Consider the following 18,023-nt stretch of genomic DNA (forward strand, 5'->3'; position numbering starts at 1 on the left):
GCTAATTACCACTAAAACAAAGTACAGCTGAGGCTCATGGGAATGCCATTAGCTTTGCAGGTATTTGTTGGTAGGTTTATTGGAGAAATTAAACATTTTGGTGCTAGAAAAGTGAAGGGTTCACCAACGCAATTAAAATTGTCCTGAATGGGGACATTAATGTCTGCACCAGATCTCATGGACAGTTCTCAAGACATTGCTCTAAAAACCACAAATGGCAACGTCATGGTGAGTAGAAAAGTCAGAGAATCAATAAAGTCACTGACATTCATTCATGCTTGGCCCCTGTGGATATCTGCTAACCAGCCACTTAAATTCCAGAAACATCAGCCTCTTCCGGGGGTGATGTAATTCATTTAGATTCATCCTCTGAGGACCATGAATGTCTGTACAAAGTTTAATGAGTGGTGGACCAACCAAACGATGTCATTGGTGCTAATGTGGTTAAAAAACATTTTACCATGTTACAAAGCAAAACACAAAGTTAAACTGATTTCCTACCTCTCAGGCAGCCTTTGGTTTCCATGCACAGACTTCACACCTAAATATTTGTTTATTAGGAACACCTAGTCGCCTTGTTTTCTTTGGTTAAAAGAGAGGAAGGAAGGCAGGAAGGGGACATTTGGGAGGGAAAGTGGGATGGAGCATGTCGTAGAAGAGTCAGTCTGTTGTGTGTTTGTGGCCGCTGTTGTTGCTGATGAGTGACATTAATGAGGATTAAAGATAACAAGTGGGTTAATTAGATTTACTAGCAAAAATCATTTAGCGTTCTAGATGAAGCATTTCAACAGAACCGAAGAGCCAGAGGCATTAGTGGCCCCTCCAGCAATCAAAACAATGCAAAACACGACTGTTCGCCTTTGTCTCAATAACACCAAACATTTAGTCTTCGGTATTTTGAGTGTTTTACTCGTTATAAACTGCTTGTTGGTGATGAGTGATGTTTGTCTTCATCCAGGCGAGAGCGCTCTAAGGTGCCCTACATTGTCCGGCAGTGCCTGGAGGAGATTGAAAGGAGGGGTATGGAGGAGGTGGGCATCTACCGAGTGTCAGGAGTGGCCACTGACATTCAGGCCTTGAAGACCGCCTTTGACACCAGTGAGTATAGCCTTTATCTATGTGCAGTGTAGGCTTTATATTTAACCCTGATTCCCAAAATTTTAATTATGTGTTAATTTCATGAAGAAATTCCTAAAACTAAGCATCATTTTTAATAGACTTGTTTTAAGATCCCCAAACTCGAGACCCCTTTTCTAATCCTTCTATCTCTGTTGATCAGGTGATGAGGCATTAATTTAGCCTTTTTCTCTGATGTGAAATGATTAACCAGATTTATGAACTAACTCCCTCTGAACTTGTACATTGTTTGTGTATTTTACTGTAATTCTGCTGAGACATAAGACGTATGGCGACCGCTGCTTGTGCCAAGGTGTTCCCCTGTCTTACCATCCTCCTCTGTCACTGCACAACGTCCCGTCTTCATGTTTTTCTCGTCGCTCTGCTGCAGATCATAAAGACGTGTCAGTGATGATGAGTGAGATGGACGTTAATGCCATCGCTGGGACCTTGAAGCTGTACTTCAGAGAGCTGCCAGAGCCGCTCTTCACGGACGAGCTCTACCCCAACTTTGCAGGCGGCATCAGTGAGTCACTATCGAACACGGCTCATTATCAGTGAATTAATCAATCAGGCTAACTGTCAGAGCTGTAGTTGCAACTTCTAAATGTCTACTAGTTTCAAAAAAGGTCCTTTACTTGCAGTATATGTCAAAACTCCTTTTCTTCTGTGCAGCCTTGTCTGACAGTGTTGCCAAAGAGAGCTGTATGTTGAACTTGCTGCTGTCACTGCCTGAACCCAACCTGGTCACATTCCTTTTCCTGTTGGATCACCTGAAGAGGTAGGACACACACACACACACACACACACACACACAGACATGCAGACATAATGTTCCCATGTGCAGAAAGAACAAATGAAACTCATGCAGATACATTCACAACAACAGGCTTCAAATATCCAGGAGGGTCCATCACACACAAGCACATGTGTTAATATTCCAGATTTTAATGTCATTGTGTGTCACAGATGTTGAGTTAATGGTCAAAATTTATACATAAGTGATTTACTGTTTTCAACATGGTGCACTGATGTCTGCAGTGCTCACCTTGGTCACTACTGTGGGATGTCGTGAGTGTCTTCTGGTTGCCATGGTGATGTTAAATAACGAGAGGCTCAAACATTGTGTGAGCACGAACAATGCAGATACGCAAGTTTAAAAGCATTGCCTGAGTGCGTGAGCTGTAATGGATGGTGCGAAGTTAAAGCTTGCCTTGATTATTGGATGAACAGGACCCCCTTGATTCTTATGGGAAAGATTTTGGGGGAGGGGGTTCCTGAAGGTACCTTGGGCATTTGTTCGATCCACTAGTGGTGAAATATTCATTTATTAGCTAGTTGACAGAACAGTGTTGACAACTGATTAATCATTTAAGTCATTCATTAAGCAGACAAACATTTGCTTCTTCATACTCATGTATTTATATTTGCATTTAAGCTCCTAGTCGACACGCAGCACACAGATCCATCACTGCGCATTAGCATCACCTGCCACTAATGTACTTGTCTGTCCTCTCCTCAGGGTGGCAGAGAAGGAGAGTATCAACAAGATGTCTCTCCACAACCTGGCAACGGTGTTCGGGCCGACCTTGCTGAGGCCTTCCGAGAAGGACAGCAAGATCCCAGCTAACCCCACCCAACCCATCAGCATGGGGGACAGCTGGTCCCTGGAAGTTATGGCACAGGTGAATTTATCTTAGATTTTTTTGTGGAGCTTTTTCTTAAAAAAATAAATAAATAAAAGTTGCTCTACTAATTTCTAGCTTGAGCGAGCAAAACCTCGTGTATATTTTTGCAAATTTGTCTCTCGAACCATTTCCATTTCCTTGCAGGTCCAGGTGTTGCTGTATTTCCTGCAGCTGGAGACCATCCCCACTCCGGACAGTAAACGACAGAGCATCCTCTTCTCCACCGAAGTATAGAGCTAAGATTGACTCTGCCACCCTGAGACTTTGACCATGAAGGAGTGAAAAAGAGACTGACCGTGGCTCAAAGTGAGCCTATAGTAGTGTGTTTTTGAATTGACTGATCAGGTTCCAGGGAAGGATTGTCTCTGGGGATGCCTGCCTGCCTCCAACACAAGAGGGCGCCATTGGGCGTCTGAAGCTCAGACGGTGTGAGGTCCTTATTTCTCATGACCTGATATTTAGTGTGACTCCTTGTACCTTCAGTGATGGTGTGGGTTCATCTGCCATCCACATTTCTCCATCTGTTTGTTGGTCTTAACATTGGATCTTTGCAGCTTGTAGACAGGTTTATAAATCAAGAAACGGTCAAAATCAGTCCATCAGCGAACGAAATACATACTTCTTGATTGCTGAATTATTTTGCCAACAAATCAGCATTTCCCTGTGCATTTGTGCTTCAGCGTTGTTCTCTATCTGTGTTTATTTTGGACAATCATCAGCTCAACACTGCAGAATCTGTTTATCCGTCTCAAGCGTTGCTTCATGTCCTAAAATTCTCACCTTACATGTCTTACATAATCTCAGCGCGTTGCCTCTGAGACATCTGCGCTGCGTGTGGGAGTCAAAAGCTAACATCCAGAGCTGGCACTATGCCCTTGGCTTTGTTCTTTGGGTCAGGAAGCCAACACCTGTACGTTAAAGTGTTTACAACATAAACAAACCGCAGTTGGAGTCAGAGACAAATGCCACAGCTTGAAGTGGGACTGTAAGAGGAAAAAAAAAAAGGAACCCGATGATTAGTAATACACTGCAATCTGACTGCCTGCGGTTTTTCCGATCAGTAAAGCAAATTTCCTCTATTTGTGTTGTTTGTGTCTCAAGGTAGTCTTCAGCTTAAATATCCAGGAAGCAATATATTTTCTAACATAGGAGTTGTCTGTGTTCATATCTTTGCTGATGACATGTCCTCCTTATTGTAACACGGGACATCTTGCCAAATTAATATGTCGGGGTTTTTTTTGTTTCTAGCAGAAAAGGAAGCAGTTGTATTTACAGATACAGTATGTACATAATCTTAAAGTTGTATTTTTTTGTTTTGGTTTAACAGTATAATCATTGTTGCGATTATTGTAATTTATTTTGGGGGCCTGGGGGGAGAAATGGGTTTGTTTTTCTATGTGAACCTTTTTTTCCATTTGAAAGTGGTAGGTCTTAGCCTTGACTTCAAGTCTTGCAGTAAATAAGCAGGATTTAGCCTTGTTCTTATAGAAACTACTCTGCTGTTCTGTCCAGCCTATCAGTTATTATTCATTTAGATATTATTATGAAGGTAACACACACATTGTAGTTACAGACTGTATGCTGCTGTGGAAAAGGCACAAGCTCTTTAACTGCTGGGTGTTCCTCAGCAGAACGTCTCACATCCAGAGACCATCGCCTGTCTAGTGTAGACATTATGCAATGTCATGAGACAGCACACACACACACACACACACACGACATTGTCTCTTTTTGTACCATTTAATCTGTGGCTGCAGAAGTGCACTCATGCAATGTTAGAACTACTGTATTACAATTTAAGTGACCTGAGCACACAGCGTTTATATCCAGCGAAGAGCATATTTGTTGGTCTTAATGAAGGAATTTATTTAATCTTCTCCTGACATCTTTTCTTTGTCTGACTAATTATTTGTCCCTGTAACTGTTCGTCATCCTGTTAAGCCTGAAGGCGTCCAACTCAATTAAAAGGAAATCTCTGAAGATATTTTGTTGATACTAAAATGACATATTTCTCATTTTAATTTCTATATCCTTGATTTAACATGCAGGCATGTTTTATTGTTTTTTTCTTTTTCACTCTTTGGTCTTTTTACTGTTGTCCTGTTTACAAATATATCCTCATAGACTTTGGGATGTCGGTAACTCGTGAGTGTCTGGTTTATATTATTTCAGCATGTCCTTTTCTGGCCAGTTTAAAGGATGGGTCACAGTTGTTCAAGTCTGTCTTTAAACAGGTCATTGAAACAGCTTTTGCTGGCTGTAATCTTTCTTATGTTTATACTGGACAAAAGAACCCTTCCTGATGCGTTTTCAGTGGAAGTGATGAGGGACAAAATCCTCAGTCCTTGTTCTGTCCAAAGTGTTAATATGAGACTTCAGCCCTTTGAGTTAGAATACTGTTAGCACCACCATTCTGGAAACCAAAAATGGGACGATACAGATGCTAAATGTGTTGCACAGAATCAGGATTTTGGACTTTGTCCCCATCACTTACATCGGCAGCACATTAGGAAACGTGCTCCCAGTGACCAGTTCACACAGGACGAACGAGTCCAGCAAGCAAAATTTGTCCATAAGGACACCTGACTGTTGTTTCAAGACAGAATTGAAATGAATGGTCAATATCATTGTTGGTTTCCCATATATATCTTACGCATAAAACTATAACCAATTGTGGAATTAGTGGATCTGATAAGGGCTTGTGTGTGGTTGCGTCCATGTTTAAGATAACATAGGGAGGCACGTATGAGTAAATGTTATTAATAGCAAATTTTAAGTTCTTAACATAAATGTCTTTAGACTTTTCAAAGCAAGATACATATCAACTCTCTCAACGTCAAGACATTCACACTCACTTTGCACACGATGATAGAGATACTGTTGTTGTGTCAACCCCATAAAAAAACAATGTTGAGATTTTATTCTGAAAGTGTTCATGCCTTCGTTTTTGTTTTTTTTCTTTACTGTACTTCCACTAATTTTGGCCTACTGTAGCATGCACACGTTTCATCATCTGTATTTTCGGATATGAGACAGACAATTAATCCACCGTTCATTCATTCATTCATCCGTCTATCTGTCACCTTTATATTATAACAGGTCCCGATTTGCCTACACTACTCTACCCTATCGTGCCTCAACACTTTCTTTTGTTTCGCGCCTGTGGTACTCCAGACGTGAGAGGAGACACTGTTCAGTCTCCCGTTGCCTTTGCTGACGATGGCCACACACCTCTCATCTCTTAACGACTAAGACAGGACCTTAAACTTAAGCATGGTCTTAGCTCATGGCGTACATGCCCGTTCTACTTGCCACCTTCATCCGACTGTGATGCTGTAATTCAAACTTCAAACAAAGTCTTAACCGGGCAAAAGACAGAATTTCTCGCCCGCGTGCTTGTGTTATCTCTTAAAGTTTCAGCTCCTTTAATGCCTTTTTTTTCTTATTTATTTATGCTTTGCCCCTGTTTGGTCTACTGGAGCTATTTATTTGTGATATAATATCATCTGAAGCTAGATTAACGTTAGAAAAACGGTCTTTATATGTTCTTTCTGTGGGAAAACTTTGGTCAACGAACCATCCTGTTAAAGTTCCAACTGCTTGTCGCTGTTTTGTCCCAGAATCACAACCACTGTGTACAAACATCTTTTAACCTCCTCCTGCATCATCGGCTCATCTCTGTCGTTACTTGTGTTGTACAACAGACTGGCCACTGTGATTGTTTAGCTATCTGACGATAACTGAATAGCAGGTGCAGGTTCTTGTCAATTTAAAAAGGTAGATTTTGTGAGTTAACATAACTCAGACTTCTCTTACTTTTCCATGGAGTTGTATGATATGTATTATACTAGAGAGTACATTATTTGGTTTCCGTTTTATTTATTGTGGCGTCTGCTGACATGTGATCGTTAAGGATCGAGCTGGTGCGCCTCTAGTCTCTTTGAAAAGCCAAGCTGTCAGTGTGTTGTAGAGGAGAAAAGAGTCTTAAATTGCTCTGAAATCTGCATTGTTTTGGTCTGTTGATTGTCAGTGTAACTGCATGTACCCTCCATAACCTCAGTCCCTTAGTTCTGTACATGAAGAAGTAAATACAACAAAAAAGGTTTAATTTTTTTGTGGAATAGCCTGAAGATATGGAACATATTGCTCTATAATTAAAGTTGCAAATCTCTTCCAGTTATTGTACATGACCCTGGTAATTACCACCACATTTCCATCCTATAGTTAATACTTTTCACATGACCCTCTGCTGCCACTTCTAGGACATCAAGCGGACATTAAATATGACTATTTTAACCTTTGGAAACGTGCTAGGTTTGTTTTTTTTCATCGCGTAACGTAAAGCTGAGGATGAGACTTGCTGACCAACCAAGAACACTTTCTCTTTTTACCTTCCTCAATTTTTTGACTCTTGTTCCTGTTCAATATTCAGTGTTCTGCTTGTAGAACTGTAAAAAGGAATACTGTATCCTGAGGGCAAACATGTTTGGAAGGCATTTGCAGCCTATGTTTGTACACAAAAATGTTAAATAAAATCTCCTTGTATCTACATTCAGTGACGTGTTTGCTATTGTTTTGTAATTTGCATCCTGGTTACTTTTCAGGTCACAACATGAGCTGAACCACTTGTCATCTGCCATGTCTTTTGCTGAGGGGAACTGGAAGGGGGTCCCTTACAGATAAAAACCCAGCACCCACACTCCTATACAACATGACAAAACCTCTAATCAGAAATCTAATCTATATCCATTACAAACAAGACCATATTTACATGGGCTAAGCAATGACACACAAGAGTCCTGGTGCATTTGAGAGACAATGAATAACAATAAAATTACTGAATAAAATGACTCAAAATATCTGAACTTGCCAGCAAACTTTTTACGCATCTGCTTTATTTAATTTGTTTTCAAGTTGTATTTCTAATTTGACTGGAAATTACCTAATATTTCTAAAAGCATTTGTCTGTCATGTTTCAATATATTGAAGCATGCAACCATTGGATGCTATGAGGGTCTCAAGATGTATACAGCTGTGATGCCTGATGTGAAGCAGCACATTACTGGCATGGGGGACACTGTGGGAAGACATAACTGTGGCCCTTATTTTACAGTTACAGCTCTTTGTGTGTTTCGTTAAAAATTGACAACAGCTGGGATGAAGAAGACTAACAGTGGCTCCTGCTGGTTGATCATGGTTGTTGCAGGCTCAGCTCCTCACTGATTCACTATTTTCCAACATATTCAGATTGGCCTTCTGTCAAGTCAAACCTCCATAGAGCATGTGCTGCTTCTGCTGGAAGCTGGAATAACAACACGCTCATTCAGACTTTTTGCTTGCAGTGTTGTCTACTAACTTTCAGCCTTTACTGTCTGATCGTTTCCAGTTGCGGTTGCAGTTTCTGCTGTTCAGTGAGAGTTAACAGAGGTTTGCTTTAATCCTCCACACTTCAGGCAGAACGTCTCCATCCTGCTGCGAGTAAATCAGGCGGTGTAGCTCTTCCACAGGTGGTGGGAGCACTTAGCAGCTGAACATTGAAAGAGACCACCTGATGCCAGACCGGTCCAGTCTCACTGCTTTCATCCTGGAAGCCATCTGGTAGGACGTGGGGGTTTCGGCATGCTGAAAGATGGTCACACTTGGCAAAGTTCCATGAGGATGAATTTGTGTTGCAGTCTGGATAAATGGTGAGCTGTGTTTGTGGATGGGAAATGTTCACAGGGAACAGGATTGTGATAAACACTGACACATCTTCAGTTCCATCTGTGATGCAGGACTGCAGCGTTATGTGTATGTCCAGTTTCTCTTATGATGCTGTAGTCTCATCACTGAAGACACAGCAGCTGCCATTCATTTACACACTTTAGCTCGATGAGCAGACTTTTGTGCTTTATGATGAACTGAATGTGCCTGAGAATTGACCTTATTTCCTTAATCAATTTTAACTCTGTTTATGTCAAAGAAGAGGGCTTTGAAATCTTCCATCCAATACAAAACATCCAGAACATGTTTGCTTGTAATTGAAGAATCGTGTTTAGAAGTGTTGAATCATGGTCTGCCTAAACAGTCAGACTCATGCTGGCATGCTCTGCAGGGTCACTCTCGTCTATGTGTAACATTAGCGTTGTTTTGTTGATCGTTTATTAACAATGCACAACTCAAACTTGTGTAAATAGCTCTTATCCAGTTAGAGGTGCTATCTGAGGATATAAGTGTTTCCAAATGAGCCACTGCAAATATGACTTGATTTAAATAAGTATAGTTTTAATCGCAGTGTTTTAATTTGCCCTTTTTCTGAGAGCAAGGGAGATAGAAAGGATAACGAAAGGCAAGATGAGAAGGAAGAGATATATAAAACTGCCTGTGAACTGCCTTTTATCGTCCATTATTTAGACAGGTGACCCGAAACTACATGATGTGCTAGCCACATCCTCAAATGCTGCGGCACGAAACATGGCACCACACCGTGGCGCTTTCCATAGCAGCTAAAATACAGTATGGTGCAGCTTTGTGGTTACACAATGTGAACATGCAACCAAAACCCCCAAGGTGTGCAGATTTAATTTCAGCACTTCATCTTTACGCACACAAACAGTTCTTCCTATTTGAATGCGGTGCGCGCTTTTACGCACGGCCTCATTTACAAGCCAAGGAGGGTGCGTGTGGAGGGTGTGCACGTGAGCTCACAGGGGACTTTCTCTCAGGTGTGTGACTGACACTAATAAGTTGTGAAATTCAGCGTATATGAAGGATTTTTATTTATTTAAGTCTATTTTGACTCTATTTTGGTTGGTTTTATTTTATTGCCTGCCTTTCCCTTTTTCAGAGAAAGAGAGAGAGAGGGAGAGAGAGAGAGAGTAAGAGAGGGTGAGAGAGACAGAAAGAGAGAGACAGAGAGGCGGCGTGCCTTTCCCCTCGCAGCGCGTCTGAGCGCAGCTTGAAACTTCTCCTGCCAAACGGAACACGAGCAGCAGCACCACATCAGAGGATTTACAACCTCCTTTATCGTTGTTATCATCCGCCGCGTTGTTTTACTGCATTCAGATTTCTGATCTAACGCATCAGGGTCCTTTCACCCTTTATTGTGCCAGCCAACACAGTGATCATCACCTGAACGCGCTGACTGGGTGAAGAAACTTTTTAACTTCACTCTCACTACAAGGTAAGAACAGAAGGGCTGTTTCTGCTTCTTCGGACTATGTTTTAAAATTTGTTTGTCAGTGGCTGTTTGGACCCTTTTCTCACAGGAGTAGCAGTTTCACAGGTGTCCCATCATCTGTGGCATGAAGACACACTCAAACTACATGAGTTATTGGCTGCTCTGTACCTTTATCTTGAACAAAATAGCTGTGTTGCTGAGATGAATTGAAATAAAAATGCATTAGGAATAAGCTTAATGTATTTAGTAAGTGGCTGTATCGATAATTTAACATTCTGAGGCCTGTAGGGCTGATAAATGGTAAAGAACACTGGCATGGCGTCAGAGCTGAAGCCTTTTCTCCATCACTGACATCTATTACATCAGACACTTGCCCTGCAGTGTTGGCTCAGATCATGTTTACATCTCTGTTCCTGCTATCAAGAGTTCACAATAACGATGTCAGTACTTCCCTCATTAGTTGTGCACACAGTGCTTTGGCCAGTAGTAACACAGCAGCTTCTCCTTTTGTTTTGCTTTGACTTTGGTGGAGCCGAGGGGGCACATTGATTGACAGGGCAGAGGCAGATCCTTCCCCAGCAGGATGTGTATTTTCTTATCACTTCCTCCAAGGCCTCAGGGCATATACATAGTCACATTTATAATCATGGGGAGTTGTTTTTGCTAAAACAGCCAACTGGTAGAAGTTCGGCTTGTGTTCTAAACTTCAGTGCTGGGGGAAAGCTATGTGAGTAAAATTTTGTTTTTTCACTTTAACTTTGAGGAATTATTTTTCTTGTGCAGGCTCAGAATCTTTTGCAGCCTCTTGAGGTCTTAAAAACCAAAGGTATGGACTATTTTCTGTAGCTCTCCAAACCCATTGGATAAACCCTGGTTTTGAAATTCCTTTGGCCTGCGAGAAGGTCTCAGCAGCAGAACAATAGCAGAAAAGCAGGACTTTGGTCTGATGTACTGTCAGTCAGGATCAGAGCTGGTAGAGCTACAGGGTTATAAGTGGCCCACAGAGGTAGATTAATGAAGGAAGTATGTGTGACAGCTTCCATGAATGTGTGGAAGAGAATGTTTTTTCTGTTTTCTTTATATTTTTAACACTGACATCAGCAGCGTGTCTTTGCAGTTCCACATAAGGACACTAAAGAACAGTTAGGGTTTGTTTTTGGGTTTTTTTTACCAAGCTTTCTTCTCATAGTGCACGAGGTACGTTTAGTTGAGAACTAAGCAGCATTAAAATATGTCTCTCTGATCATGCAGAAGCCTGAACAGCCACTTAAGCAGGGAAACAAAAGTCATAACCCTTTTATATTTAAATCAAATGACATCAAAGTTTTGCAGGTCAGTGAAGGGAAATGTGAATTTCCATCCCCATAAGGTTCTGGTTTGACACTACTCAATGGGGAATTCCCCAATAACTGAATTTCATTGAATTGAAACTTAACTTTAGCCAATTGAGAAATTTGTATTAATATTGCGGCTTTCATGACACAAAGCTACATCCACTTTAAAACTGACTGGAGGCTGAGAACTATTTGACATCCAAAACATGTTCGCATTATATGGAGGCCTCATCACTGTCACCGTAATCTGAAAACATTTCTGACACAGTGGGACAGAAACTGGGATGGGAAACAGTGTGACGGAAGGAAGACTGGATCAGGAATTCTTATTCTCTGAGATACGCTGACATAAAGCACCAAAAATATGTCAGAATGGCCCCAGCATTGCTCCTATCTGTAGCGACCAAATTTCCCCTTTGTTGTCACAGGACTATTTGTTTGACATACATTCACACTTGCTGAATCTTATCTTGTCAAGTTTCACTCACATAGGCCTTGGCAGGAACTAGGTCATATTTACAGATCGACTTTTTCTCACCCTGTTCAATACCTCTCACCATCTGCGTAGGGCCGCTCCATGCTCCATCCTTCACAGCAGATAAAAGCAGGTTTTTTATACGAAGGTTGTGTTTATATATATGATATATAAATGAATAAAGGCTGGATGAACTGACGTACAGCAGCCCATTTACGTATCATTTTTACATTTTGGTTTGTGTGTGGATTGATAAAACAAGCAACTGACATGAAACATGTTAATGAGTTTATCTTTTAACAGAGCTGGTAGGCACAGAGCCAGGCTATCTGTTTCTTCCTTGTTCCAACATTTATGCTAAGCTAAGATAAACACCTCCCTGCTCCAGCTCCATATTAATCCACAGACGTGAGAGGTACCGACCTTCTCATGTAAGCTTTTCAAAGTCTCATGCAAATTCACAACAGGCTTCCACTTCACTTCATTGCTGTGGTTCAGTGGTAATTGTAATTATTTCTAATTGCTCGAGAGAAAATAAAACAGTGCAGTATCAGTGCAACCTTGGTTATTATTATCTGACATGTCCTGGAAACCTGTCTCTCTCTCTTAATCGCTCCCTTGCGCTTCTGTATCCCAGTAACCTGAAAAACTTCTCCCACATCCCATTCAGCCTCCCCCTTTATGAAGGTTATCAGAGGTTGTGCCACTATCTGCAAAAATATACTCTAATCTGCTTACAATTTAGCAAAATACCCTGAAAAAAGGCAGCAAAGGTAGTGTAACAAAGTGTTTCAGATTTGGTACAATGGCTTTGAAATTTACAGGAAGTTCATTTTGTGTAATTATCAGTGATTTTGGGGGAAAGCATGTCGGTGGCGGGAATGATTAGTGTGTGGAGGGGTTTCGGGAAACTTTTCCTGAAATAAAAGGTGCATTGTTGGACTGTCTGCTTTGGCCCTGTATAGAAAACAAACTGTCCCCCTGTCTTGATGTGATAGATGGCTTTTCTGACTCATGTTTGTCTGCGTGGTAACCTGCAATCTGTTTGTACAGGCCAGAACACTGAGATTGTGCTCTCGCTCTCTTTTTCTCTCTCCAACCCGCCGCTCTTAATTTGGCAGTAAAACCTCCCAGACACACACTCCTCAGCATTCTGCTGACAGAGCTTGCCGAGCTGAACATGAAAGAGGCGAAGACGGCTGCAGAGACAGCGAGGACAACTGACAGACTGTTGCGTGTGTGACAGTAAAAGGTGCAAGTGAAGTGAGGCATCACAAGAGTGATGTTTGTGGTGGGAACTTCCTGCCTCAGCCTAACACAATCGCTCTTTCCTTAAGTCGCTTCATGCGGTTTGGCAAGCGGGTATTTTTTTCTCAAAACACATCAAGCAGTTGAGTCTGTGGGATGACAGCGCAAAGAAAGCAAAACAGAGAAAAAAACAACCATGCTGGAGAATGACCAGCTGGTCTATATTGGCCTGGAGCTGGTGATCGCTTGCCTGGCTGTGGCAGGGAACATCCTGGTCTGCTGGGCCGTCTGCCTCAACTCCAACCTGCAGAGCATCACCAACTTCTTCGTGGTGTCACTGGCGGTGGCTGACATTGCTGTGGGGCTGCTGGCAATTCCCTTTGCCATCACTATTAGGTATCATTAAGTTTGTTCAATCATTGTAAAACATCTAATGATCTGTTTCATAGTACTCAAATTCAGTGCAATCCTCATTCAAAGTGTAATAAATCACGCTAAAACTCTGCAACTAGGACCGGTTTGTGGTAATAATTTAGGAATCATTGCTTTACTAGATTTGAAGGAATGTGATATTGTGTTTTTTAATGTTGTTTTCTCGCAAATCAACATCAGTACCGGCTTCTGTGCCAACTTCTTCGGCTGCCTGTTCATCGCCTGCTTCGTCCTCATACTCACCCAGAGCTCCATCTTCAGCCTGCTGGCCATCGCCGTGGACCGCTACATCGCTATCAAGAACCCGCTGAGGTGAGGAGGAACAAAAAGGTCACAGACAGACGCTTTTTCCACATACTCGCTTAATCCGAAATTCAGGTCACACGTTGAATGAGCTGCGTTTTTTAATTTTTTTTTTTTTTTTTCTGTTGCCTTTTCGCAGACTTTTTTGAACATGATGCTCTTTTCACACGTGGCGCTCAATCAGGGGAGCGTGGGTAAACCATTAAACATGAGCAGCGTCCAAAGCACATATCCAGTTGTGCAAAACACAGATTTATAGAGAGATCTTATTCAACTAAGGCTAATCTAGCCGGCTGTGGGCCGGCATTCACGCCATTCAAATGCAATTTCTTGCTTTAATTCTGTGTTCATATTTTGACCATTGACTCACATTGTTCGTACGTGTGTGCAACCAAAGCTGCTGTTGTTCAGTCACAGCTGCATTCTTTACTCCTGTCATGGGAGGATATTTCACTCGTAAGCCGCAGCAGGTGATGCATTTGCATAAGCAGTTGCATAACAGTGTCCCTGTGTGTGTTTGTGTGCTCACGCTGGTGCCACAATGCTGGCACCGAACATCGGAGAGCTAATAATTCATCAGAGTTTCAGGAAGATTAATATAGCTTACTGGCTGCCTCTGTGGTCATGAAAGAGCCCAGTCACATGGGACATTGGTTGTCGGTGAGGTGAAGTTACCAAGAATACTATATACTGATATTCTATTTTTATTCCTCCGGCTAAATGTTTGCATTCCTTATGCCTGCGTGAAGAAATGTGCACATTAACACTGCCAGCATGAAAACTGACAGTTGTTTGATGTTGATTGGCTCCAGCTGTCCGGCCTGGTTGCACATGTTCTTGATAGATCTGAATTAAGCCTTCGGACCAAGAATACAGATGATTTTTGTCCTTGCTTCAGTGTTGTAGAAATAGAGCAAAGATAAAGCATTATCTTATCAGTGGTTGCATTGTGAAATAAATGCCCCAACCTCCAGTATGTTGATAAGTATGGTATTTAGCTAATATTTCTCAGAATCCAAGCTCAAGCCTGCATTACCAGAAGTCATATATAGTGTAATTTACACCTTTAACTACAAATGCATGTTTGAGTATTTCAGATTTTACTGCATTGCTCAGAACCTCTTATATGACCTCATATAACAGATTCTTCAGAGCTTTGAGTTAATGGCAGAACTTAGATGAGAAAGAAGTGTCCTGGTTAACTACAAAACAGCAAGGAAATCCCCTTTATTGCAGATTTAAGCACACTCTCTCTACTGTTTGCAGAGTCATGCAAAGACATCGCGCTGTGTCTACCCCTTCACCTTCTAGCGTGAAAGGAAGGAAAACGGTACTTTTTCAAGACAAATCCAAAGACATCAAAACATTTGAGCAAAATCTGAACATATTTGGATATTATAAACGCTTGATGTGTGGTGTGTTTTTAATCGTCAGACAAAAGTACTGGGAGGTGCTGGTCAGATTACTGGAAGTGGTCACAGTGTATTGAAAATCCATTAATGCAATGCAGCAATTAAAAAGTCCTCAGTGGAACAACTGAATTCTTGCTTTGGCTTATTAAATAAATAATGCATTTAAGCTTGAATGCAGAACCATTGTGTCCTCATTCGAATCACCAAATATTGCATTGTCCTTAGAGGGATAGTATCACATCAAGATTAGATAAAACCACAAGCCCTGATGTATTTTTGTGCTCTGCTCAATCATACAGGTACAACAGCCTGGTGACGGGACAGAGAGCAAAGGGCATCATCGCATTGTGCTGGGTTCTCTCAGTGGGCATCGGTCTGACACCAATGCTGGGCTGGAACAGAGGTGGGAGATTTATTTTTAATTATCTGTATTGTATTTCTAGAGAAAAGTGCTCAAATGTACCTTAATGCTGATAGTTGAGTTGACAGTTAGAGGAAATGCATCTCCTTCAGTTCAGTTATGTGCTTCTTACTGCTGAGAGGAAAGCTGAAGTTAGATTTGAGGTATGAAACCCAAACAACGCACATTACCTCGCTATAATTAAATGAAACATGTTTTACTGTATAGAATTCTTTTTTCTATGGAACAAATCTACATGTTTGACATTATTAAAAAATAATACTGGCAATAAATCACTCCTGACTCTGTTGTCCAGGTTGGAACACCACCGCTCCCACCACCTCTAGCAGCAAAAGCTGCCCTGAAGGCCTGACGGAGTGCCTGTTTGAAGGAGTGGTTACCATGGACTACATGGTCTATTTCAATTTCTTCGGCTGTGTGCTGGTGCCCCTGTTGGTCATGCTGGTCATCTATGTCCATATCTTCATGGCCGCAAGGCGCCAGCTCCGCCTGATGGGGCTCAAAGTTACACACACACCTGCTCCTGGGCAAATAACATCATCGTCGAGCGCATCTCGTTCAACCCTGCAGAAGGAGGTCCACGCCGCCAAATCCCTGGCCATCATTGTAGGTCTGTTTGCTCTATGCTGGCTTCCGCTGCACATTATAAACTGTTTCAACTACCTGTGTCAGGACTGTAAGCGCTCGCATATCTGGGTGATGAACATTGCCATCATCCTCTCCCATGCTAACTCTGTTGTGAACCCCTTCATCTATGCTTATCGCATTCGGGAATTCAGACAGACTTTTTGGAGGATCCTGTATCAGCACGTCCTCAGGCGGAGGGATGCGCACGGGTTTAGGGTTGGGAGTGGTGATGGCAGAAGTGTCGGGAGCAGTAGCATCATGCGGACCTCCTCCCGTACCAGTAAAGAGGGTTCATCATTTGGCACAGTAGTGAATACCTACGTCCTGGACCCCAGCCCTGACAGAACTCCACCAACTGCTACTCATGAATCCTCTTGCTATTGGACATCAAAGTTAGATGCCGCGCCAAGCAACTTCATACCCAACGGACACCAAACAAAGGGTAGCATCTTCTCAGCAACACAGCCATGCATCATGGGATCTGCTGCTCAGGATGGAGTCGAGTCGGTCACATATCTGAAGAGAACAACAGACATTTTGGAGGTGAAAGACAGCGGAAGCTGCATTTCTTTTGTAAACGTTCAGGCTCTCTCTCCAAAACAGCCTGGCTGTGTCCGCTCTGCAGAGCTTACAGAAGTGTCATGACAAAGATATTTAGACATTTAAAATATATTTGTATTGCAAAACATATAACAGTGTGCAAACTTGACATAATGAAAAATGAGCAATAAATCAGCAGCAACAGTGTATCAACTTCTGTCTCTCTGAGGCCACATAGACTGATTGCCAAGGATCATTTTGACATGTTTTATGACTTTGTTCTTGTCAACCATCTCTGAGTTGGATCTGAAAGCACGCAACAGAATTTGCCATAAGCAGGAGGATGTTTAAAACACTTTCCAACCATGCAGTACAACTACATCTACAGCAGCGTGTTCTTTTTCGAATAAATCTTTTTCTAAATGTCCTTTTTTAAAGTTTGCTTGTCATTTAAACAACATGCATCTTAATATGCAGAATGTCGAATGTACTGTACCCTGCAATGTGTTTTTAAGAGACTTAAACTTTTAAATTCTAAATCTGAATTTTTTGATAATTTTGCATCAGGTCAACTTTTGTACTGGCTATCTGTATTGTTTTTACACACTGGAAAATTAAAAGTCTTTAATACTTATTATTTCACTGGTTTGAGCACCTCTGTTTGGTAAAGATCTGTTAAAAAGGAATTTCTCAAAGTGCCGGATAGCTGCATAATATTCAATATTGCTAGCTTGATTTGATAACTTCCAGGCAACACGAGTCAACAACTTTGTGACACATGTGTCAAAGGCATCTAATGAATACAGCCCAGTTACCAGCCATCCAAAACAAAGAGCTTGTTTGACCTATTCAAATATCACTCCATATGTCTGTGGTGTGGCTACTTTCAGAGAGAGGCTAGCACAAATACACACCATGAAAAGCACGCTTACACACACACGTGCGCGCGAGCGTGCGTAAAGTACATACACATGACCCCAGACTACTCAGCAGGAGGTATTTACAGAGTAGCCTGGTTGCTGACGCCAGTCAATGAGCCTAATGCGATGGAAATCAAATGATGGTTCATTTGATGATGTCTTTTATTATGCCATTATGCCTTCTCTTTCCTCATTAAGAAGCCCTTCTATTGTGCGAACGGCCTGCATTAAGCAACATTTACGTACGCAAAGCCTGGAGACATGGCATGTCTCCAGGAATTAACATACACGGGTATGTATCTTGCTCATGTATGCTTATTAAAAAACTTTGCATATCAGCTGTGTGTT

The 18,023-nt window shown here is 41.7% G+C and overlaps 2 protein-coding genes across 2 annotated transcripts in view; both read left to right on the forward strand.

The window, feature by feature from the left end:
• bcr (BCR activator of RhoGEF and GTPase) overlaps nucleotides 1–7,344 on the forward strand; it is an 83,416-nt gene extending 76,072 nt beyond the window's left edge. Inside the window, exons 19-23 of the mRNA XM_041959763.1 lie at nucleotides 959–1,098; nucleotides 1,508–1,642; nucleotides 1,792–1,897; nucleotides 2,639–2,801; nucleotides 2,949–7,344. Coding sequence (XP_041815697.1) covers nucleotides 959–1,098; nucleotides 1,508–1,642; nucleotides 1,792–1,897; nucleotides 2,639–2,801; nucleotides 2,949–3,038 — 634 coding nt within the window. The 3' untranslated portion in view covers nucleotides 3,039–7,344. The remainder of the gene's footprint in view (nucleotides 1–958; nucleotides 1,099–1,507; nucleotides 1,643–1,791; nucleotides 1,898–2,638; nucleotides 2,802–2,948) is intronic.
• A 2,651-nt stretch (nucleotides 7,345–9,995) lies between these two features.
• adora2ab (adenosine A2a receptor b) lies at nucleotides 9,996–17,378 on the forward strand. Its single transcript, XM_041960609.1, is given in 6 exon segments — nucleotides 9,996–10,690; nucleotides 12,894–13,416; nucleotides 13,633–13,764; nucleotides 15,467–15,570; nucleotides 15,884–16,818; nucleotides 16,820–17,378. Coding segments are annotated over 5 exon segments (1,425 nt in total). The 5' UTR covers nucleotides 9,996–10,690; nucleotides 12,894–13,216; the 3' UTR covers nucleotides 16,874–17,378.
• The last annotated feature ends 645 nt before the right edge of the window (nucleotides 17,379–18,023 follow it).

The sequence above is a fragment of the Chelmon rostratus genome, chromosome 19, assembly GCF_017976325.1.
Source record: "Chelmon rostratus isolate fCheRos1 chromosome 19, fCheRos1.pri, whole genome shotgun sequence".
Taxonomy (NCBI): Eukaryota; Metazoa; Chordata; class Actinopteri; order Chaetodontiformes; family Chaetodontidae; genus Chelmon; species Chelmon rostratus.